The 24,561-nt window shown below is 42.7% G+C and overlaps 2 protein-coding genes across 7 annotated transcripts in view; both read right to left on the reverse strand.

Annotated features, from left to right (window-relative positions):
* Nucleotides 1-1,285: 1,285 nt before the first annotated feature.
* thrap3b (thyroid hormone receptor associated protein 3b) lies at nucleotides 1,286-12,645 on the reverse strand. The gene is made up of 12 exons (XM_024299373.2): nucleotides 12,488-12,645; nucleotides 12,262-12,377; nucleotides 8,890-9,039; nucleotides 7,391-8,194; nucleotides 6,712-7,302; nucleotides 5,521-5,675; nucleotides 5,328-5,439; nucleotides 5,129-5,204; nucleotides 4,477-4,658; nucleotides 2,956-3,187; nucleotides 2,656-2,802; nucleotides 1,286-2,052 (listed from the first exon to the last, which is right to left on the reverse strand). The coding sequence occupies exons 3-12, from the start codon at nucleotides 9,003-9,005 to the stop codon at nucleotides 1,831-1,833; spliced, it is 2,637 nt and encodes an 878-aa protein (XP_024155141.1). The 5' UTR covers nucleotides 9,006-9,039; nucleotides 12,262-12,377; nucleotides 12,488-12,645; the 3' UTR covers nucleotides 1,286-1,830.
* A 3,839-nt stretch (nucleotides 12,646-16,484) lies between these two features.
* LOC112162838 (MAP7 domain-containing protein 1) overlaps nucleotides 16,485-24,561 on the reverse strand; it is a 32,960-nt gene continuing 24,883 nt past the window's right edge. For 4 of the 6 annotated variants that reach the window (XM_024298765.2, XM_024298758.2, XM_024298790.2 and 1 more), the window contains 11 exons: nucleotides 24,262-24,381; nucleotides 22,174-22,319; nucleotides 21,956-22,098; nucleotides 20,930-21,150; nucleotides 20,532-20,799; nucleotides 20,226-20,406; nucleotides 18,249-18,353; nucleotides 18,117-18,167; nucleotides 17,992-18,040; nucleotides 17,046-17,264; nucleotides 16,485-16,964 (listed from right to left, as the gene is read on the reverse strand). In XM_024298765.2, coding sequence (XP_024154533.1) covers nucleotides 16,954-16,964; nucleotides 17,046-17,264; nucleotides 17,992-18,040; nucleotides 18,117-18,167; nucleotides 18,249-18,353; nucleotides 20,226-20,406; nucleotides 20,532-20,799; nucleotides 20,930-21,150; nucleotides 21,956-22,098; nucleotides 22,174-22,319; nucleotides 24,262-24,381 — 1,514 coding nt within the window. In that variant the 3' untranslated portion in view covers nucleotides 16,485-16,953. The remainder of the gene's footprint in view (nucleotides 16,965-17,045; nucleotides 17,265-17,991; nucleotides 18,041-18,116; nucleotides 18,168-18,248; nucleotides 18,354-20,225; nucleotides 20,407-20,531; nucleotides 20,800-20,929; nucleotides 21,151-21,955; nucleotides 22,099-22,173; nucleotides 22,320-24,261; nucleotides 24,382-24,561) is intronic. The other 2 variants (XM_024298771.2, XM_024298797.2) reach the window with 1 other exon arrangement.

The raw sequence follows: 24,561 nt of genomic DNA on the forward strand, positions 1-24,561 counted from the left end.
TTTAAAGGTTTGTGGATCAAACATATTCACTTGCATCAAATAAAAAAAGTCTATCAATGCTCTAAATCTCTAGAGTGAATGGTCATTGTTTTAAAAAATGTCTAAAAAAATGCTTTAAAAAAGAAAAAATATATGTCAGCAATTTACTTTTCTAAGAAAAGGTAATATGTTTTAAATATGTGACTTTGTAAATCAAACTAAATTAAATTTATTTACTTTTTTATACATTTAAATTGCAGAAAAATAAAAGGCTTTTATTAAACTTGTTCTCATTGTGTCTTTATTCTATATAATAATATTATAATGTTAGGGATTACTTTGGAGAAATAAAAAGTAATCTGTACTGTGGTAGTTTTATCAAAACTCTCACATTGGTGATAATGCGATTCACTGAGTCTACATCAGCTCAGTGATGGAAATGTCACTTTCACAGTTTTCCAGTTTGTGTGGACCAGCCCCTCACTTCCTGTCCTCCCCCACGTTACTGTTTGTTTGGTTTTTTACCGGGGTCGCTGACCCCCACCGCTCCACAGAAGTTCCCATCCCGCCGCCACATCCCAGGAGGCTGACGACTTCCTGTGTTTTCCAGCCAAACGAGGGATTCTGGGCCTGGAGGCCGCTATGTTTACTCCACCAGGAAAAATGCACTTTAGTTATCTTTTAGATAAAAATATTTTATTAATAGAGTGTTTATTGGACCTTTATGTGATGCGGCTGTCGGGACTAGAGACACTCAAGAGGTTATTGAAATGCTGCAGATGACAGTAGAAAATAATAAATTTAGTAAATTAATTTGTCGCTAATTGAATAAAATGAAAATTGAGTCAGTTTAATTTATTTAAAAAAACAATTTAAGTGTGAGAGTTACCAAGTTTTAAATATGTGGCAGCCTTAAAACAAAATAACCTTTTTTTTTAATGTTTTCTACTAGAAAATATCAGGAATCAAATATTCAGGTCGCTTGATGAGGTGAGCCAAAGCTACAATCAAATAATTTATTTAATGTTTCAGAAACTTAAAAACATAATTTAATGTTTCCACATGAATTCTATCATTTTCAACAACAGGAAATGAAAGACAAGCAGTAAAAATCCCCTTCAATGCTTCACGGCTCCTCATGATGGTGCTGTGGACAAACTAAACTCCAACAGGAAGTTCAGGATTTAAGAAAATAAAACGTCACCTTCATCTCTGAATCTGTTTTAATCTGAAAAGGTTTTAATTTAGATTTTTAACGTGAAAGTGACATTTTCTCATATTTTAGTAGGAAGGGTCAGAGAAAAAGTTCTGAATCACAGAGAGATTTATTGAAAATTACAGTTAATTCAAAGCATGAACAGTAAAAATGAAAAAAACTGAGTCTTGGATCCATGCAGTTTTCCCGTTCTGTTAATCTTCAGACAAATCTTCACGTTTTCAGACTGTTTTGTTTTTTTTTAAAACTGCGGCTTCACGAAAACTCCCATGTGACACATTTCCAAACCGTTTTCATCTAAAGACACGGCGCTAAACCCAAAACAAACCAGAGAAAATGTACTGCTACGTGCACAAGCACACGTGCACACACGGTGAGCTCAGGCTGCTGGACAGGACTGACGCTCCTGTCGGATGGAGGCGGCTGATGATTGGTCCCGCGGATCCGGGTGAACGACAGATGAAAGCCTTCGGGCGCTCTCCTCCTCTAAGGCACGGAGCGTTTTATTTGCAGGAAGGAAGATGAAGCTTTGACGGTTAAAAAGAAGGAAATCTAAAACTCTCACAGTAACGGCGCGTCTCGTCTACACTCACAAACACGATTCAACCGTCGGGGGAGGAGAGGGGGCGGCGGCTTCATGGCTTAAGGCCCTCGGCCCCGCCCTTGCCCTCCTTCTGCTCCCCCTCGCCCCCCTCGTCCACCAGCTCGCCCTCCTCGCCCCCCTGGAACATGTCGTGGGCCCACTTGGGGCTGCTGCCCCCCTTCCGGTACACAAAGCGGCCGCGGCGGGGCGGGAAGGAGCCACGGCCTCGGCCACGGTTGTCAATCCAAGTTTTTTCTCCGTCGCGATCGTCGTGCTGAAAACAGGAAACGTGCGTCAATTAAATAAGGGATCCCTCAGGGCACTATGCTGGGGACTATGAATAATAAGAGTTAGCCTTCAATGGTTGATAAAACCATTGCTTTAGGGAGTTTGACTAAATAAGTCCGGTTCAACATCAAAAACTTCATCTGTGTTTGTCCTTATCAAAAAAAAGTTACTTGATAAACAAGAAAAACAGGAAAGGAAGAACATTAGCCTTTGAGGGAAACTCCAAACAGTCCCAAGGAAATCATCTCCAAAGAATGAACGCCAGTTTAGCTTGTTATGTGTGTTTATCAAGTGCTCAGCTGTTTGTGAATAACTAACTTTTTTTTTTACTCATTTAAAAATGAAATATATAATCTATGGACATGTATTGTAAATTAGCTAAAGAGGCTACAAACACTGACCTGTGGAACCCCAAGATTAAAAAATGAAACATTTGAAAGGAAGGAGTGACATCTGTAGTTGATGAAGTTCTTCTCTTCCACTGCAGAGTTTTAGGAACTGTTCCATGTTGGCGCTCTGCTGCCCCCTGCTGGATCTATAGAAAGCTCCAGCTCTAACGTACATGAACTTCCCTTGGAGCAGAACTCACCAGGTAATACTTCCTGCTCTTGGGGGTGTATTCTGGGTCCCACTCCTCCTCGGGGGGGCGAACCGGAGGGTTCATATTGGCGGGGTTTCCATTACTGTTGCCAGGATAATTCCCTCTGCTCCAGCCTCTTCCTCGGATCCTGGGGAACTGAAACCAGAAAAACGGGGGTTTGTCCGGGATTCTCCCTGTTCAGACAGTGATGGGATCAGAACTTTTTGAGATGCTAACAGACACTAACAGACACCACCACCATCATCATCATCATCATCACCATGAGGAAGAACTGCAGATGGAACTCACAAATCCTCGGCCTCTTCCTCTCTCTGCCATGTGGCCCTCGTAATCTCGGGGGCCTCTCTCTCCGGGGCCCCCATAGTCCCTCGGAGGATAGCGCGGGTGACCGTAGTTCTCCTCTGGGTGCTCCATCCCCTCCCCAACATACTCTTTGCCCCTGAAAGGAGGAGGATAAGGGGACGGGGAGGAAGAGGAGGAGGAGGAAGATGGAGAGCGGTCCCTCTTCTTCTTACTTTTCCTGTCAGGAAACAAAGAACTCGTTAACGTCTGGACAGAACCGGCACTGAAACCAGATTATAGAACTCCACCGGGAGTTGTAGATTTAAGGCTTGGGTTTGATTTTTTGGTTTTCGTTTTTATCAACACAAGTAAAATGGAGGATCTGAATGTTTGCACTCTTTAACCATTGAAACCCTGGAGAAACTTTTACAAACTAAGGAAACAGTCGTCTGCATTCACTCTTCCAATAGCAGATTTGAGGTCAGCCACTCAGCAGATCCTTTCAAAACTCCCGAAAAATCACAGACGAACGTAAACGAGTAAAAGTCACAAACTGATTAAAACTCGTGTTTTGATTTTTTTTTTTAAGCCAAAAAAAAATCAGCTTGAGATGACAGGATTTCTGTTGTTGGAGCAGAAGTAAGCCTGCACCGAGTTCCCGTCATCTCTTTGTTTATATGCTCTCCTGTTAGCTTACAGCCCCTCTCAACTCCAACACAACATTACCGCTGCAACAAAAATGGCGAGCGATATTAGAGCCATCAGGCTGTACAGATTTCAGCTCAGACAAAGAAAACAAACGAGTTGGACGCAACAACTAAAAGCTTTTTCAAACTGTATTTCTAGCTCCTAATTTGCCAAGATTTTAATAAAAAAAACACTCAACAATGCAGTTTTAATCCTAATTTTCTTTAAAGATGTCCTTTATTATCAGAAAAATGCCACAAGAACATGTTAAAAACACATTTTTTATCAGATTAGGTCCTTAGTTGATATATTTGTATTAACAAGTATAGTTTTTTTTATATATTGGATTTTAAATCAATGTCACCAATGAAATCGTCATGTTTGACTATTGTATTTTTAATTGAAGTAAATCTGCTGCAGAAGGAGAATCTTGTTGGACAGAGGGGGCATTTTATTTTGAAAGGAACTTGTGTGTCTAAAGTAAAAGAAGTAGAAAACATAACAGTTAAAACTATTGTAGATATTTAACCCTTTGACCTCTGAATTTATTTCTAGCTCTAAAAAATATTTTGTTTCTGTTTTTCCTCATATGTAGATGCTAAATTAAGGCAATTTTATGGCCGAAGTGTTTTTACAATAAAATTGAATAAAAAAAATTAATAATAAATTAATCCATTTGGAAATCCTCAGGGAAATTCAGGTACCAGCGTCCGTACAGCTCCACAAATGGAGTAAAATAACTAAATAAAGTAAAATAGACTGATTGTGGCTATATATGAAAAATAGAAAAGAATAAATAATACAAAATTTGCACTTATTAATGAAAGACTTTGGACGTACTTGGACTTCTTTTGGTGTTTTCCGGTTTTCTCAGAGGACTGTTCCCTGCTGGGTCCTCGGGAGCCTTCGGGGCTCCTGCCTCCCTCGCGCTTGTAGTCGCGTTCCCTCCCAGCAAACCTCTTACGTCTCTCAATATCCAGGCGGAGGTCCATCACGTCTCCTTTAAACTTTTTCCCTGGATCCTGCGGAGACGGGGAAGGGGAGGAGGGAGGACGAGGGGGTTAATGGGGTAGGCGAGGGGGCGCAGGTGAAACGAGCCCACGCACAGATGAAGGTGTTGTTCTCTGCTGCTGAGTCAGCACATGAGCTATGTGAAGCAGGTGTGTGCGAACATGCATCAACATGAACTGACGTTCAGGGTTTTTCTGCTCAGGAGAAAATACTTACGAGGCAAAGGCACAGAAAAGCGTCCCTTGAGAGGCTTCGACTCTGGATCTTAATTCACTTCCTTAAGCCTTTTTGCTCGGGTTCGTACATATCAATCAATAACCATATCTCATAGGCTGGGGGCTTTCTTGGCACTTATTAAACACAATTGGGCTCTTTTGATTTAGAAATACGCATCCTTTGAAAGAAAAGCACAAAAGCTGAACACGGCTGCTCGGTTTCGGTCAAGACTCCAAACACGTCAAATGTCTAAAGCGCTCGTCACCTTGTAGCTCGACTCGTCCAAATCCTCAAAGAGGTGAGGGTGCCTCTTAAAGGCACTGGGGGAGACATCGATTCTCCTAGAAGGTGGAGGAAACAGGATGATCAGAGGCACAAATGTGGGAAGTTATGTATTTTTTTTTTGTGGTCATAAAGTTGACTGGAAAGACTTGGCGTTTTGCAGCGGCGGTGGAGAGGGGTACCTGTGGATTTCTGGGCTCTTCCTTGGTTTCATCATTTCTGCCTCTGCAGCTTTTCTTTGGTACATGGCAAAGCGTTCACTCAGACTCATGTCAGAGGAAGGGAAGTGTTGAGCTGCGGAGACAAAAACAAGAGTGAGCGACGTGTTCGGAACGGCCCGGCCGTATGGGACGAGCGGCGCCCCGGCCGCTCTACCTTTGATGTAATGCACGATGGAGACGATGTGCTGCGCAAACAGCTCTGACGGGCTGCGGCGCAGCTGGCCCGACTGGATGTGCTGGAAAATGGAGCGGAACTCCGGATCCTTCTTGGAGGAGTTCAGTAGGAGGCGGTCCTTGGAGGCCGAGGAGCTGCAGGGAAACGGGACAGCAGTCAGGCAAATAACTGAGTCATGTTGGAGGAAAGAGAAAAGCTGGAGTTGAGATGCTATTAAAATGGATTCGTTTCCATGGTGATGGATCTAGAAAAGTGGTTTCCAACCGTTTTTAGACTACAGACTGGTCCGATTGAGGCAAAAGATGGCGTTTTTTTTTTAAGCTTCCAAAAAATATATTTTCAGATTAAAATGCTGCAACATAAAATTTAGTTGTTTTTTTTTTTTCTTTAAGTCAACTGGTATTTTACAGATAATGAAGATTCAATTAAACAAAATTCATTAAAGCTAACACTGTATTTTTTTCTTTCGTTAAAAGCTTATTAAAGCAATAAAAACTCAATTCAGGCTCAGATTATTTTCTAGGGCAAAAAGATGAATCATATCTTGAGTTGAATTAAATATTGTTTCAACTGGTTTGAACATAGACTTTGTGTAGAACTCATTAGAATGTAATGAAGATTTTCCCTTTAACATCAAAGCAGAGGCTAACTTCTGCCGTGTCAGGAAAATACAGCAAAATAAAGAGAAACAGCCATCATAAAACTAATATTTTAATTCAAAATATAATATTAAACCACAGTGTTTGAAACTTTATTATCAGCGTGTGTTTGAGATTAGTGGCCAGATGTTGCAGGAACAGGCGCATGGGAACAACAACGGTATATTTGTTTTGTTAGAAGGACTCACCTATGACTTTCTCACCGGCTCCTTTCTTCCCAAATACCCCAAAACATTTTATTTTTTATTAACGTTGTTAGCTTGTGGCTTTTAATTTGGCGGTCGGAGTAAAAGCTTAAAGACACGCGATTGAAGCTAGCGACTTAATGCAAGACTAAGTCATGGACCGATGTAGTAAAAGATAAGCAAAACGGATATAATCTAAATTACTGTCTGTATTTTTTTTAGCATTATTTGAGGCCTGGTACCACTGAACACGGTCACCAACTACGAAGTGTCCGGTACCACGACCCGGGTTTTGAGGAATACGGATCTGGACGATGAGCTCGTACCTCGGCAGCTCCTCCAAAGCGCTGAATTTGAGCTCGAAGTCTTCCCTGGAGGCGGAGAGCGGCCGCACGGGCGACGGATCTGAGGAAGGAAAGGCGCCAGGGAAGAGTGGCCGCTCCTTCCCGGGGGAAGCGCTCCTCCTCTGCTTCTCCTTCTCCTTCTTTTCCTTCTTCTTGGACTTCTCCTCTTTCTTGGAGAGCTTGCGAACCTGGTACATCTCGTCCTCCATGGCGTCGGAGGGCTCGTTAGCCTCTCGGCGACCCTTCTCCTTGGACGAGTAAGACGCGGAGAAGCTGGGCTCATCCCCCCACTTCCCAAAGATATCTCGGGCCGTGGGGGTGCGCTGGACCTCGGCGTCGTCCGGAACGACTCTCTCCTTCAGCCCCTGCGACTTCAGGAACTCCTCCTCTCCGGGGTCGAAGAACGGCAGGGTCTTGTCGTCTTTAGAGTCGGCGTAGGCAGCGGAAGAGACGCTGAAGATCTCGGCAGACTTGGAACTTTTCTCCTGCTCGCGGTCTGCAGACAGCGCCTCCTTCTCTCTGCTGCTCTCCTTCTCTGCTGCCTGCTTCTTGCTTTTGTTCTCAGCAAGGAACCTGACAGATGAAGGAAGAAGTGTGAGAGGAGAACATTTCAAAAGCTCTTAGGATAAAATCTGAAAAGCAAGAGAAGGGTCGGACGTACTTCTTAAAGGCAACGGAAATCGCAGAGTTGTCTGCCGGTTTGGCATCATCCTTTGAGAAGAAGCCAAAGCCGCTGAAGGTGGCGCTCTGTCCGGACTTTCCGGGGCTTTTTGGGGGCGGGGAAGGAGAGCCCACAGTTTTCCACATTGAAGATCCGCCTCCTCTGCCCTCAGGGCCGGAGGAGGTGTCTTCTTTCTTCCTGTCTGGGCTGGCCCGTTTTGGGCTGGTGTCGAAGTCGATCCATTTCCCGCCGGACTCTTTCTCAATGCTGCGGCCCTCCCCGGCCGGTCCCGGTTTCTCGGCGGAGCCTTCGGCCCGCTTGTCTTTCACATCCTTGGAGCTGCGGCGACCTTTGCTGCTGCGGTGCCGTGGCGACGAGGAGCGGGACCTGGAGGAGTAGCTGGAGCGCCTGGAGTGGCGGGACCGTCCGGACGAGGAGCGGTCCGAGTAGCGGGAGCGGCTCCGGCTGCCCGAGCGCTTCTTGGGTGTGCGGGAGCGGGAGCGCCCCCTCCTCGGACTGTGGTGCTCCTGGTCATGGCGGCGGTCGTGCCAGCCTCCGCCGCCCCCGCCACCACCTCCGCCACCGCCCCCGCCGCCACCCTGCCAGTTAGACTTGTAGCCGTAGCCGCCGCCTCCCCGGTTATGGTAGTTTCCGCGGGGGTAGAATCCCCGGTTCCGGCCCCTGAAGTGGAACGGGCGGCGGTAGCCCCGGTTGTAGCCTCTGAAGCCTCCTCGGTTGCTCTGATAGTCCCGGGAGGGATAGTTTCTGTAGGACGGAGAGTGGGAACGGGAGCGAGACCTAGAACTGACAGGAGACGAGGAGGAGGTGAAGCGAGGCGAAAGGAACAAGCGTTTACAAAAATAAAACAAAGACACGATCACTACAAAAACCAGAGCTGACAACTCGGATGTTCCTACAAAACTGAGGGAGCGTCCACCATCGTCCAGAGATGGACGAGAAACCAAAAGGAAGTTGCTCTTTGGTTTCTGCTTCAGGTTTGAACAGATCTTCATGACCAACAGCTGACTGACTTCATGACAGAAACAGTTTCTTTCGATTCAGTCTTTGAACCTCCAAACTCTCTGTGAAAGCATCCATGAGGATGTAAACATCAGGTGTAAACAGGCTGCAAACACACATAAACATCTGGATCGGAATACTGTTTCCAGATTTGGTGTATGTGTGAGGAGGTCAGGAGGCGAGACAGTTCAGATCAACAGAATCCAGCAGACAGGAAGTGTTTGTGTTCAAGAGAAAAATAAAGAATTCTTTGGATTTTCAAAATAAAACCTGCAGAACGTGTAGATGAAGGAAACTAAACTTCTGATCAAATGAGTGAATGGACTGATATGAACTGGAGAACCTTTATGTTTTTGGGAGAACAGGGTGGAGACTGACACACTAAAACCTGAAGCTCACATAAACTCCCAATAGAAGATCCTGACCCGATCCACGAGTCTAATCAGAACCAATCTCTTCAAACACAGAACTGGACTCACCTATAGCGGCGCTTTCTGGACCTAGAACGGGAATGGCTTCTAGATCTGGATCTGGAGTACGACCTGGACCGGGATCTGGAGCGGAGTCTGGACGGAGAATCCGGAGCCTTCGACATGTTTTGTGCTCGGGTCGGAACGAACGCGGCTCTCCTTGGGATGGGAGAGAGAGTTCTGTGAATAACGGAGCGGGTTCTGGGGGCGGCTGGAACACGAGTGAAGGGGGAAGCAAAGGTCGGGCAAACACAAGACAACAAACAGACCTGCAACCAAACCAGCACACACACAAGTGCTGTTCAAGCTTGCAGGAAAAAACTACCAGCTGAGAGACTCGTAAACTAAAAGTGTGACACTTTTTTTAAAGAATTTCTGTTGGATCCATCAGAACCATGAGTCCCTGTACAGAGATAGAACCAGACCTGCCAGTTGAAAAATTAGGCAATTAAAAAAAAAAAAAGAAAAGTGAAACTGAACATCATAGGGGTGTACAGCTAAACCCTTCGTCTCTGTAAATGTTCAATCTGACTGAGCGCGCTCACAAGAGCCCATCTCTACTTGACCCAGAAGAAAACTCCAAACTCTGGGAATGATTAACTAAAGAGGAGTGAAGGAAGTGAAGCTGTCACACAAACCAGCGCTGGCCTCCCTTTATAACACATGAACTTTGACCTTGGACGTGAGTCGGTCCTCTGAGCAGAAAAACATCACTGCAGAAGCGAGGAGGATGAACCGTTTTAAAGCAGGAATGAGAGCAGGAATTCTGAAAGTGTTTACATTAACTTTAGCAAACAGCAGGGAAACGGATGGTTTCAGGGAAACCAGGATACCATAGATCCTGGTCTTCTAACCATTCATGAAAACAAATAAATAAAAAGTTGCCCCACTACTCGCACACATGGGAACCAGAACTACTGTCATCCAGATGTTTTTAAAAGCCGAGTGTCTGCTTTTACTCCAGAGAGCAACCTTGAAAAAAAAGCACAATTTTACATACTAATCTTTTCTTTGACAGGTTTCTTAAGAAAGGGTGTAACCATGGTTACCTGAAGAGAGACTGATGCTAAACTGGTGTTAAAGCCTGAAACTGCCCCGGTATAAGAGACCTTTTCACACGCTCTGTTTACCTTCACAGTTGCAGGACAACAGTTGCCATGAACCCATCAACAGCCTCAACCCCGACATCATCAGAAGGTTTCTCTAAGCAAACCTCACGTCATTCAAACAAACAGCAACTAAAAAACTCTAAAAGGCCAAAACAAGACGTAAAAAACACTAAATTTGTTTATATTTACTTATATTTAACAAATCTGAAGAAATCAGGTTTCAGCTTCCTACACAACATTTCTTTGACAGGGCAGGAGAACATCAAACCCAACAGACGACACATTTACAGGGAAACAATTAGTGTTAAAGTCCCACTCCGATCATCTTTTGATCCATTATAAAAAGTGCTCACAGAGGTTTTTTTTTATTATTATGATTATGCAGTTTTCAACCAAACTTGATAAAATTGTCCTTTTCAAGGACAGTTTCTACAGAGCGACAGTAATTCACATGAGATTTGTCTGAGTTGAAGGCAGGATTGTTTGTGCAGAGCAACACCGCCCCCTTCCCCAAACCGTTGTGGAGCAGAGCAGGGAGCTTGTGCCCCGTGCCAAAAATACAATCTTTTTTTTTTTTCATCCACTGATTTAAATTAAAAAAAGAGAAGTAATCCAAAGTATTAATAATCTCCGCAGGATCCAGAAATGTAATTTTAAGATTAATTTTGCTTATTTATGTCCTCCATTATCCGAAAAATACCACAAGGGCATGTTAAGAACACAATTTTAATCAAAGTGGGACCTTTAATTCACCACCACTGGTTGATTTGGAACTCATGATTGGATGACTATGTCAACAAATGACCCCATTCCAATTTTAGAGTTCATTTGATTTGACCATTATGTGAAACTGCAAAATCTAATTGTTTAAGATATTAAATATGGCCAGGTTTAAAACAAAAAAAATTACAATTGATCATTATATGACGGTGATTATATACATCTACAAATCTTGTTTTTTCAAAGTAATTTGTGGGATTTATTAGCAGAAAAGAAAAAAAAACTGTCTTAGCTTGTAACCAAGTGATCACACGAGATTTTGGCTAAACTTTTTTTTGGTTATCAAATCAGCTTCAAAACAGAAACAGATGTCTGGACAGGAGAACAATGGCAGCATATGATGGTCTGACTGAATTCTCCTACAAACGGACTGCAACAACTGGTTTACTAGCTTTCCTGATATCACATTTCACCATGAGCGGGAATGAATGCAGAACCGGTTCTGTCTAGAGCTGGAATGAACATTCAGATTATACTGCATGACTTGAGATCATTGGGTTGTTCTTAAACTTTAAGGTCCCTTTTCTAATAGCGGGTAAACTATAATTTATTTATCTTTTATTGAATACAATGAAAATCTACAGATTCAAGAAAAAGGCCCTATTTCTACAATTTAGCTCATCTTTATTGGCTGTAAAAAGCCTGGGCTATAAAGCTAATGGGAGATCACATAAACAGATGGATGATGGGAAGCGAGGGCAGGCTTACTCCACACCTACAGTCCCACCCACAACTCAGGTAAATTTCTACTGCCGCTTAACAGAAACTATTTCATTGAAAATGTCCCAGGTTTTTTTTTTTTTTATTTAAGGTAAAAGTGGCATAATGAAAACTAAAAGCGCAGTAGGGATGCCTTAAAATAAATAAAAAACGACTGGCTTCAAAACTTCAATCTTTCATTTTTGGTAAAGTCACTTGGAAAGCCTGGAAGCATGTTGCTAGTTTTTCTCCTGTACTGCTTAGATTGGGTCTAGGAAGAACTTCACACTATTTTTGTTGGTCTTTTACTCATCTGTAACAATTATTATGTTGTCTGTACAATATAATATCCTTCTTTTTCACTTAAAAATCAAGCTACAACGTTATAGCTGCATTTTTTATCAGAACAAAAACAAACTAAGATTATTAGAAAATAATTGGATGCCAGTGGTTAATATTTGTGTTTTCGTTTGGTGTGATGTTTCCTTTACGTAACGTATGATCGAGACAACCTAAGTTGTAATTCGGTACTATTTTAAAATCTAGACTCGTTTTTGAATAAACAAAGTAGATGCAAACAGAACAGCTTCTAACTAAACACTAGTGTTGTGTTAGATCTTTACCTACGCAATGTGTACCAAATATAAAGAGAAAAACATCACTAAACAGCTTTTACACGAGCCAGTAAACCATTCATCGATTTCGACGAGTTTCCTGCACGCGCCTCCATTCGCATTAGCTAACTTTAGCAAACCGTTAGCAAAAAATGAAGGCAAGAAAACGCCAGCCTTACCTCTATTTGTTCCGATAGACGGGTTTCGTTAAAACAGATTAACGCTCAGGGGAGCGAAGAAAGCCTTAAGGCCTCCGCTGGTTCTGCAGAACTTCCTGGTTCCTCTGACCCGAAACCTGCGGATGTGTTAGCATATGTTAGCAAGCTAACAGAAACGGAGCGATCCGCCGCTCACCTTTGAAACGAGTCAAGTGATTCTCTGACGCCTTTAGCTCAAAATATTTACCTGAATACGTATTTGCAGTCACGAAAATAAAAGCAGCGTTTCTAATTTTACAGCAGTCACGCTTCGCGGGAGCTAACCAGCGAGTTCCTGCTTAGTGTTAGAGAACATCAGCGCACGGTCACTGAAACTCTCGCGAGAATCTGCCAGGTTTTCTTTTTTAGTGAGGGTACTGTAAAATGAAAATATTTTTCCCTACCAGATTAAATGGTTAAAATTTTAACAATGATCTGATAGAACAACATAACTTAATAAACGGTAATAATGTAGCAAATTTGTAATAACACTATTATAAATAATCATATTTTGTTATTATTAAAAATAAAAATGCTAGTAATTTCTAACATCCATTAAATTCAAAGTTGTGGTGTTGCAGAAGTAAATAACAGTATTAATGTCCACTGGCTGTTTATTATGAATATGAATCTCTAACTTTATTATGATTATTTTTTTCATGTAGAACACATGATCCGTTCTGTTTTATTAAAGCAGCCTTTTATGGTTAATGGCATTGAATATATGTGCACGTGTGTCACTCTGACCCCGTCCTCTGCAGGTCATGCTGCACCTGTCAGCTCAGGGAGCTCATGGTTGCACATGGAGACGAGGGAAACAAACCCCAACAGTCAGGCAGACGGAGCTGGGTCTCTGTCCGTGCCCCCCCACCAGTGCTTTTTTTGGCTGGAGCTCTGTCACAGAGGATTTACCAGGGGAACAGGTGACGGGTTGACAAACCAGTAATTCACTTATACTAGCCTTTGGGATATTTTAAGATTTTCTTGCACAGTTTTTTTTTCTTCATAGGTATTTTATCTTGTTTTGTAGAAATTCTGTCTTTTGTGTTGTCGGCAATTTCTCCTATTTGATGTTTGTTTGACACGCCCTCATAGAATATTCATCCACAACTTATGACTTCCTGTATGAAGCTTTAGCTCAGGTTTAGCCTAAACATTTTTATCTGCTGCTAATGATTATTATTATTATTTGCAAATTAATCCACAAAAGCTACACGTTTTATCAACTGTTTTACCTGTTTTTCAACCATTTTAGTGTTTATAAGTTGATCTGTTGTTTACATTCATTCATTATTGTTAATTAGCATTTTTACAAACTACATTTTTTCAATTTGTCTATATGTTTTCAGCAAATTTAAAGCTTTACTAGGATAATAAAGTAAAATAAAAGATAAAATAAATAGAACTGAATTGATCACATTTCTAATTTTGACTTTTTAGTGTTATTTAGCATAATTCAGACCCTTTCTTGTTTTCACATGTCCCTCAGTTGGATTTCAGACCTTTAGAGTGATTTTTTTTAATGGAAAGCTTAAGTTAAAAATTGGTCCTTTGGTTTTCTAGAAATTGAGAGAAACATAAAAAGTTAAAATGAATATCTAGCTTTGTGCTTATAAGGCTCTTCTGGAGGGTCCGGCGAACCTCAGAGAGGCCAGTTAACTAAATCCACTTCAGAGAATTCTCCTTTAAACTGGAAACCATGTGCAGATGTTCTTCACTTTAATACAAGCATAATATATATTTTTTCTTTAAGTGTGTTCAGTGTTTGTGTTTACACTGGCTGCAAACTTATAGCTGAATTCTGCATCTTCTAACGTCCGACACGTCTCTCTCCGGCTCATTAAAATGACAGATCTCTCTCTCTCTGCAACGAGAAGCTGTGCAGTGCAACAAGCTGTTTTTGGAGGCCGGCTTCATCTGGTGAGCTCGTCAGACTCACGAGGGCAAAGTGGGTCAGTCTGACGGGGCTGATGGGGGCTGACAGCAGAGACACCAAATAAAAACCCCACCAGAATCATGTCAGGTTTGAGACATTTTCAAGCATTAATTAAGAAACGTCTTTTCTCTGACAACTTTCTGTCAACAGTCGTGTGATTTCCTCCAACCATCGAGCTGCTGAAGCGTTCTTCAGTTCATGTTTGAGGAGATACTAAAGTGCTGACTCAGCGTAGCAGCTGCAGAGCTTTCGACAGTTGGAAACATGTGGTCCATGCACATCAACAAACCGTCTGTTCAGTGTCATTGCAGCAACTGATTACTGCTCATCAATTTGGCTGACTCTAAATTTCTACTGGTGTTCATGTCGGCACCAAAACTGAGGTGGGAGTTTCATGGAAAGAATCCTCATTGCTAAGTTGCAACAATAAAAAGCCTTAAAGAACATCAGTGATGAAAAATGTTATTTTTAACATGTTCTTTTAGCAGATTTTTAACTTCTGCTTTTTTTTATTAAAAATGTAACAGGAAGTCACAAGTAACTACAGTGGGGCAAAAAAGTATTCAGTCAGCCATCATTTGTCCAAGTTCTCCCACTTAAAACGATGAAATAGGTCTGCAGTTATCCTCATACGTATACCAAAATTATGATAGACAAAAATATCTCATTGTCTGATTTTTAAAGTATTTATTTGTGAATAATAGTGGAAAATAAGTATTTGGTCAACCACAAAAGTTCATTTAAATACTTTGTTATGTATCTTTGTTGGCAATGACAGCAGTCAAACATTTTTGTATGTTTTCACAAAGGGTTACTGAAATTTTGGTCCATTCCTCCATACAGATCTCCTCTAGAGAAGGGATGTTTTGAGGCTGTTGATGGGCAACACCGACTTTCAACTTCCCCCACAGATTTTCTGTGGGGCTGAGATCTGGAGACTTGCTACGCCTCTCCAGGACCTTGAAATGCTTCTGACGAAGCCACTCCTTCGTGATCCGGACAGTGTGTTTGGGATTGTTGTCATGGTGAAAGATCCAGCCACGTTTCATCTTCAATGTCCTTGCTGATGGAAAATCTGACCATACATGGTCCCATTCATTCTTTCCTTGACACGAATCAGTCATCCTGGTCCCTTTGCTGAAAAACAGCCTCAAAACATGATGCTTCCACCTCCATGTTTTGCAGTAGGTATGATTTTCTTTGGATGCAATTCAGCATTCCTTCTCCTCCAAACAGTAGTTCTTACCATAAAGTTCTATTTTGGTTTGATCCAACCATAGGACGTTCTCTTCTGAATCATCCAAAAGCTCTCTAGCAAACTTTAGACGGGCCTTCTGCACATGTACTGGCTTTAGCGGGGGGACACGTCTGACACTGCAGGATTTGTAGTGTGTTACTGATGGTAGTCTTTGTTACTTTGGTTCAAGCTCTCTGCAGGAAATTCACTCGGTCCCCTTTGTGGTTCTCATTTTTGCTCATTGTTCTTGTGATCATTTTGACCCCACAGGGTGAGATCTTGCACAGTGCCCCAGATTGAGGGATATTATCTTCCATTATCTAATAAATGCTTTCACAGTTGATTCCTTCACACAAGCTGCTTACCTATTGCAGATTCAGTCTTTCCTGCCTGGTGCAGGTCAACAATTTTGTTTTTTGGTGTCCTTAGACAGCTCTTTGGTCTTGACCCTAGTGGAGTTTGGAGTGTGACTGTTTGAGGTTGTGGACAGATGTCTTTTATATAGATGATGAGTTCAAACAGGTGCCATTAATACAGGTAACGAGTAGAGATTCCTCTTACAGAAGAAGTTACAGGTCCGTGGGAGACAGAAATCTGTCACCAAATACTTATTTCCCATCATATTTTTTTTCTCATTTTGTCTCTCGTAGTTTGATGAAAATTTCAGGCCTCTCTCATCTTTTTAAGTGGGAGAACTTGCACAATTGATGGCCAACAAAATACTTTTTTGTAACGATGTAAGTTCTCTTCTAAAACGTAACTTTGACCTGTAAAATCAACCTTTAAAAACCTTCTAAACCTTTAACCGAAGTGTAAAGCCCTTTTATGTGTTAGGAGAAAAAATATTTTCATTTTTCATTTCAGACAGGTCAATGAAGATGTGCTGGAGTGATTTAATTTAAAATTTCAAACACCTTCAAGATGCTCCAACATTCTGGTCTTTTTGGTCATCGATAAGGAAAGAATTATTTCTTTAAGAAACATCCAACCAAGAATCTTCAGAGGACTCCAGTGAGGACGCGGAGCCGTCAGTCTCGGTCATAAAGCTTTATTTCACAGGCGTCCTGCAGCTGGGGGGTAGCGGGGTTCTTTACATTTATACCCGCGCTGCCATCACTGCGTTAAATAAATTCAACAAGACAGAAAACAGCAAAAACACACACACAGCTCAACGTAAGATTACGAGGACAATATCACCGACGGTAATAATAGCGACCGCTGATCCGGGTTGCAGAGCGCAGATCAGGACTTTGATACAGTCAGCCATCTTTAAGGTGCATCATCAGATCTGCACGTGACGTTTGAGTAAAACTAGAAAATAAAACGTATATCTGAGTGTTTTAGTTTGAGGGTTCAAAGGTCAGCTCCTCCTCTTCCTCTGGGTCACTCCGCTCGTTTGGCACTCGGTTTGCAGGAGCTGCTATGGGTGTACGCATGTGTACATGTGTGTGTGTGCGTGTTATCTCTCAGCTCCAGTGAAGATGCTTGTTGCCGTGACGACTCACAGGACCTCTATGGAGACAAACAGAACAGTGTCACGCCTCCCCGAAACTCCATCTGACGGTGGACAGTGAGGTAGAGGGTCAGTTGTACCGGCAACATGTTGGGGCTTCATCGGCGCCGTCTTCATCAGGAAGGGCTCCGCCCCCTCGAAGGTCAGCCGTGGGTCTCCGACACGTCCGCCCTGCTGCTGCATGATACCCAGGTCTCCGTCTGCAGAGACGCCGTTGTGATGAGTGGCAGGCTGGATGCCGTTAACGACCACGCTGCTGCTCTGCGACGCAGAAGGGGGGACCTGAAGGCTCCCAGGGGCTGCAGGGAGAGCAAGGCACAGTCAAAAAGTTGTCACGAGGAACAAGTAACAAAGAAAATATTCTGTTGGATGCCGAACGAACAAGCATTGAATATAATAATTCAGATAAAAGAATGATATGGAAAACAAAAATCTGGTTTTCAACACGAGGTTTTACTAGGATCATAAAAAAGTCCTCAAGTACATCCCTAACATTTCACATTACTCTAGAGAATTTCCAAAAAGGTTAAAGAAAATTTAAGTAACATGTAAAAAGGTTTATTAAAAATGGTGGTCCAGGGCTTCGTCACCCATCACACACAGTTACACATGATGGCAGCAGAGCAAGGCATTAACCAGAAGCTCCATGGATGATCAGAGCAGGAACCGAACCTGCAAAGGGAGGACGACCTCTCTACAACAGCCTGTTTTCTACACTCCTTTAAAGGGATTTTGCTAAATTGTTCACTTTTGTTTACTTTCTAATGTATTTTAGGTTATTTCTGGACAAATCTGGAAGTTTTAAAAAATATTTTATCAATAATTATTAAAGTGGCTCCCAGGAAACTTCAATTTGTTTGTCATGATTCCAGAATTCTTTGGTAAAAAAAAAAAAAAAAAACTTGGACCAATTAGATATTTTGGGGGGGGAAATCACCCTTACTTATTAAATGCCATTTTTTTCCACATTTCTTAGAAATTATTTCTGAACAATTACACAATCCTTGAAAAACTCCTGATCCTTACCTTGTTGGGGTTCGGAGCCGTTGACCTGGGGAGGCCCTCTGCTGTCTCTCTGCAATGACAAAAGGGTCACATGATCACACATGAACCCCACAGGAAGTCCAGCCTCTCAGGAGGAGCTCGCCCACCTTCTCTCCTGCTTCGCTCTTGCGAGTCCTCTTCATGATCTCCTCCAGACGCTGAGCAGATCAGATCAGATTAAATGTTAGCTGCGGGACAACTTTCAAATCCAGCATAAGACGTTCTCGAGCTGCTCTCACCCTCTTTCTCTCCAGCCGCTCCTGCTCCTCCTTCTGGAAGTGCTTCTCCCGCTCCAGGCGCTGGCGCTCCGACTCCTCCCGGGTTTTGGCTTCGGCCTCCTCCCTCTGAAATAAAAAAAAGTTGGAGGCATATTTGAAGGATTTTTCCAGATGAGAGTGGGTCTCCTCGAGTGCAGTGTTGTCGCCTGCCTGCAGGGGGCAGCACGAACTCAGCCGAGATGGAAAATCTAGGATCAGCTCTTTCAGGAGGAGTTTCAGTGCCAGTCAGACAGTTTCCTTCCAGAGAATGTTTGTGTAGATTCTCCAAATATATATAAATAAAATGTGTTAAAAATATGCGACAAACCCAAATATTCAATTTTCATGGATAATATAGACAGAAAGAAAATGCTCAATTTGCCATCAGGACGACCCCCGCACTCCTGATTGGTATGGAGGTCACCAGCTGGCGCGGCGCGCTCTGCCCATCGATCCCACAGACTCCCTGTAATCCGCAGCCTGTGATGTTGGGGCTGCGCAGATGCTTAATGAGCTGGCTGCATGTGGATGGTGGCGGCTCAGCCCACAAACACGGAGCTTTCACAGATTACTTACAGCTAACCAGCAGGGGTTTAATGCACGGTTGATGGTTTGATTTGCCACCGGATTACATGGAAACCTCTCAAGGAATTATCAGATCAGGGTTCAAAACTCTAGTTCTGCTGCCAGCGTTCAAGGCTGAGGAGTAAAACCCCCACAAAGTCTAGATCCTGCTCCGGAAAGCTCTGAAATGATCTGATTTGAAAAACCTTTATTATTCAGTGAAGTTCCCAGAAACCAAAACTAAAAAACTCTAAGAAACATTTTAATATTTCAACATTTTCTAAAAGCAGAACTGCTGTGGATCAGTGGCTCCAGCCTTCTTCAGGTCACTCATTAATGAGATCATATTTTCACGGACCGATCTGTACGAGGCTGAAGCGAGCGTCTGATTTGCTTTCTGTAGCTTCCAGTTTGTCTTGACTTTGAGAGTAAAATTAATCTTCATCTTCTAGTTTCATGTTGGAATCAATCAAATGTGATTTATAGACTTTTCTTTAACACATAACTGTCAAAGATGAAGCCTCATCTGACTTTTAAGGAGAGATAAATACGAAAAAAAAACTCACAAAAACTGGTATTAATTATTAAGAATAATAAACAAAAATCCACCGTTTGAACAACTTTATTAGCAGCCTCCTCGTAACATTACAACTGGTTACTGAATATTCTGCATTATTATTATGGTGTGTGCGAACAGCTGTCACAATAAATCTATATTTGGAATAAAAACTAAATAAAAACTGTCTTTTATTTTGAAATCAAATCTCTTCCCCTGTTTCCTCATTGGCTCTTTTCTGCAAAAAAGAAACTTTCCAAATAAGTATCTAGGGATGCCAATTTAGCGGTTGGTGCCGACGCTTTGAGAAAGCAGTGGATGTTTTTCCAACAAATCAAACAAATTGACATACATCAAGAATGAGTCAGATGTGGTGGAAAGAATCCAGCAGTTTTTCAAAATAAAACTTCCTCCGGAATCAAATTATGAATAAAACAGAAAAAATGTTTGGTTTTTCTCTGCAACCCGACTGGTCTTTGGAGGTTTGGGACAACTTCTGTAGAACACGAAGGTTTAGTGATTCCTTCTTCATGATTTTGGCATACATTTTCAAATATTCCTGAAAAATTCGAGACTGGAATATTTTCAGGATTATTTTAAGTGTTAAAAAGTTGCTAAATTGTTTAACTTGTCAACAATTTTTGCTTAAATCAGACATTTTTTTCTAGAAATTCTCAACTAGAAAAAGATTCTAGAATGTTTTTCAAGAAAAAACAAAACAGAGAAAATTTAACCCTCAACCCCCCCACCCCAAAAACCAGCTCCTGGAAATGCTTGTGTTTGGTTCGGCTCCTCGGAGGAGGTGCCAGCAAGAATCGGCCTCCTGGAGCTCCTCTCACCTGCTTCTGCAGCCTCTCGTTCTCCTCTTCCTCGGCCTTCGCCCTCGCCTGCGCCTCCTCCTCCTCCCGAGCTCGCTGGGCTTCGTCTCTCAGGCGCTGCTGCTCCGCCATGAAGTGGGCCTCCTCCTCTCTGCGCTTCCTCTCCTCTGCCTCCCGGGCCATGGCCTCCTCTCGCAGGAGCCTGAGGAGACGAAGCAGAGTCGTGGCGTCACGTTTTTCTGTCCTGATCATGAAGTGGTCGATTCTGATATTTTCCAAATTAAATATGGAGAAAAAAATATTTGGAGTGTTAGGATGTTTTTGGACCTGCTGAGGCGCTCCTGCTCCAGGCGCTCCTGCTCCTCCCTCTCCCGCTGCTCCCGGGCCTGTCGTCTCTTCTCTGCCAGGGCTCGGGCCGCCTCCTCCGGGTCGTTGGTGCCTGCAGACGGTTTGGTGGTGGGAGCGACTGGGGCAGGCGTGGAGGCAGGTGCTGGCTGTGAGCTTGATGGAGGAGGTCCCGGTTGCACCTGGGGGCTGACTGAGGGGGGAGTGGCGGCGACGGACGACACCACGATGGCGGGAACATTGCGGCTGGCTGTCAGAGGATAGAAAGCGTTCAGAGGAGGTGACAAAAAGCGAGTAAGATCAGAACCTTCTTTCATGTTCATGTTCTGACTGGGTCAGGTGTGTCTGGGTGCAGCCCCGCCCCCTCTCAATTAACTCACTCTTCTTCTCTTCTGTTTGGTCTGCCTTTGGGGTTGCCGGTCCGGTCTCCACGGCAACCGCAGCAACCACCGGAGGCTGCACCCTGGCGGGCGTCTGAGCCCGTTTTGGCCTAGTCTTGGTGCCAGATGCAGGAGGAGTCTTCTTGGCGGCTGGGACCAGAGGAGAGAGGGGCCGGCTTTTGGGGGCGGGAGATGGAGGTCTGTTCTTGGGCCTGGGGGTGCTGAGGAGCAGAGAGATGAGAACGTCAGCAAAAAGAGGGAAATTTTGTGGAGGAGCCACAAATTTCCAGCAAGAACATCGATTCACTAAAACAAACATCTATGCTTCTACTGTTTTCTGTCGGGCATGGTGGTGGAAGGTTGATGGTGTGGGTCGGCTGGAAAACTTTGTCAATAATGGTTTTCCTATGAATGACTAAAATAGAAATGAAACAGATAAAACTATTTTAAAAATCAATTTTCTTCATTTATTTTCAGAGTTTTAGTCTTAGATGCTAATTTGGTGGGCGGAGCTATTCTGAGGCTTAACAGGGATTGGCTACAGCAGTAGAATATTCTCTCCTGGATTCCTCACACTGATACTCAGTGAAACTAAATTTATTTAAAAAACGAATATACAACAGATTTTTGATTAATTTTGTTGATAAAGCATGGCAGCAACGTTCCACCAGGGAGGAATAAAGTTGCAATAAATTTGCGATAAAGTTGATAAAACTGCATTCTTTGTCTGGTACACTAAACCCATCCATAAGTATTCAAACAAAATGTTTGTTGTGTTCTCATGTGCCCTTAATTATAGCTGAAGTTAGCAAATATTTTTTAAGTTAATTTTAGAATTAGAATTTTTAAAATCATCAGATTCTGCTTCCTTCTAACAGGAATAATAATATGGGAAAAGAAAGTTTCAGTTTTTGATTTAACTAGTTAACCAGATGAAACAGTTTGCACTTTTTATTTCAGTTAAAACGTTCACATGTTGGGAAAAAAATGCAAACCATAACCATAATGGGTGACGGCGGCGAGTACCTGCTCTCTTGTCTGGATCTGTGGTTGGTGCCGGTCGGTGACGCCGTCTGTCTTTTTTTCTGGACTCTTTCTTTCGTAAGAGCGTTCTTCTCCTTCTCGTTCTCCCGCTCTTTGTCCTTCTTCTCCTTCTTCTTTTTATCCACCTGCAGGGTAGCAGAGAAAATTCTTCCGATCTGAACGTTTCGAGAGGGGCGGACCGGCCTAAGCTGTGAACTCACCGGTGTGGAGTTGCGCCGCCGCTGCCGCTGTGTGATGTCCGGCGTGCTGGCGGAAGATGCTCGCCAGCGCTCGGCGGTGTTGCGGTGCTGATGCGAGAAGGCGCTGAGCGGGCTGGCCGAGGCTGAACGGGAGCATTGGTGAGAGTCTGAGCGACAACACACACAGGGAGAACCACACTCACACCATGCAGGGTGACGACAACACTGCACACCGCACAGCAGCTCCCACTGAGACGGAGGAACAAGTTCAGTCTGACATCACAGAAGGGGTCAAGGATTCAAATGTTTTAATTATCTTCCAGGGGACACTCCATATTTTCAGAGTTTAAGTTCATGTTGTTTGTCTTCATTTTAGTGAACAATCATGATATCATCATATGCCCTCCTTTTGCTTTGGTTTCTTCATTTGCCCCAAATTTAGCCCCTAAAAGTAAACCAGCTCCTCTTGAAGGAGGAAAACCACGTTGCCATAGAAACGAGGCAGAGGAGAGCTGTAGGGCGCTCTGTGATTTAGCCGAGTGGTGCAGAGAACAAATGATGAACAAGAACCTCAGAGAAAAAGATCATAGAAGACCATAGAAGATCATAGATTACCAATAAACATTTATAAACTTCTTTGTCTGATATTAAAGTTAATTTGTTTTTGTTTTTCCCTAAACAATCTCCTAAATGTGACAGTAAAAAATCATGATCAGTGAAATTTCCTGAAAGTTTATAATAGTTTATACTTTTCTGAAGGGGTATAAAAGTCCTCACAGCGGTTCATTAAACCCAGACTAGCAAAAAAACTTTATGGTTGCTATGTGCCAACTCTCTCACAGCAGCAGGTTTGCAGCAAATATCACAGCAGCAAGAGTCTAGCAACTATCAAAACTGGTTGCTAAGGAAAGTGGACAAACTTAGTTTACTGGAGATGGATAAAAATCCACACACCTGTTCATTAGACCCAGAATGGCAAAAAACATTATGGTTGCTATGTTCCAACTCCCTCACAACGACAGTCATGATATGGGTGTAAAAGCTATAAAATCTGGTTGCTAGGGAAATTAATAAAGTTTAGTTTACTCTAGATGGATAAAAATCTATACACCTGTTCATTAGACCCAGACTAGCAAAAAACATTTTGGTTGCTATGCGCCAACTTCCTCACAACGGCAGTCATGATATGGGTGTAAAAGCTATAAAATCTGGTTGCCAGGGAAATTAATAAAGTTTAGTTTACTCTAGATGGATAAAAATCTATACACCTTGTTCATTAGACCCAGACTAGCAAAAAACATTTTGGTTGCTATGCGCCAACTCCCTCACAGCAGCAGATATGTAGCAACTATCACTGCGGCAAGTGTGTAGCAACTATCAAAACTGGTTGCTAAGGAAAGTGTTCAAATTTAGTTTACTGTAGATGGATACAAATCTAAACACCTGTTCATAAGACCCAGACTAGCAAAACACTATATGGTCACTATGGGCCAACACCCTCACAGTGGCAGCCATTTTAACTCAAAAGACCATTCTGCCACCACTGTACTATACTATTAAGATAAAATCTTGAAGTTGACAGAAATAGCTTGAGGGAATGAGCTTGTTTAAACAGGTGTGGGGGTAGTTGCCTGTGGGGATGGCCAGTCATTAATGCTTACAGCTTTCTGACTTTTGGATCATTGTTGTTTTTCCTAATTTTATGACCAACTGTTATGTTTGTCTTAATGAAATGGTACTAAAAACTAAAGTTACAGATTTTCTTCATGTTTTAGGGAATAATCGCTTTAAAAAGGGTATTTCAAGATGGAATTACATAGAAGTCTAAACTTTCCAATATATCCTATTGTTTGATTAGGTTTTATTTAAGTTATTTATATTTCCCATCATCGTTTTTACATTATTTTTGGGAACAACGGTTACTTCTGCAGTTTTTGTGGCATTTTTAAAATCCACAATTTTCATTTTCATAAAAAAAATAGAACTCGGATCATATGAAAAATGAAGATGTCAGACAATTTCCGTTCACTCAGACATTCAAAAGATTTTACACTATTTAAGCTGGCTCCTTCTGGCCCATGCACGCTCATGCACGTATGTCTCACTCACGAGAGTCGCTGCTGTTGAGCAGGGTAGCGGCGCTGCGGCTGCGAGCGAGGAAGGACAGCGTTGGCGTCATGAGCCGCTCCACGATCCGGCTCTCCCACGGGCTCAGGCGAAGGCTGCGGGCTGACACAGGAGGGCGCCGTTAGTGACCGCACCTCCACAGGAGGCTGCACGTGCACATGCTTAGTTCACGTTCTGCACAGTAAACCACAAAGCAGGATGATGATATCAGACGGCGTGACAGGGGGGTGATACCCACCCGGCACACACACCAACAAAAAAAAAAAAACAAAAAAAAAAAAA

The sequence above is a fragment of the Oryzias melastigma genome, linkage group LG11, assembly GCF_002922805.2.
Source record: "Oryzias melastigma strain HK-1 linkage group LG11, ASM292280v2, whole genome shotgun sequence".
NCBI lineage: Eukaryota > Metazoa > Chordata > Actinopteri > Beloniformes > Adrianichthyidae > Oryzias > Oryzias melastigma.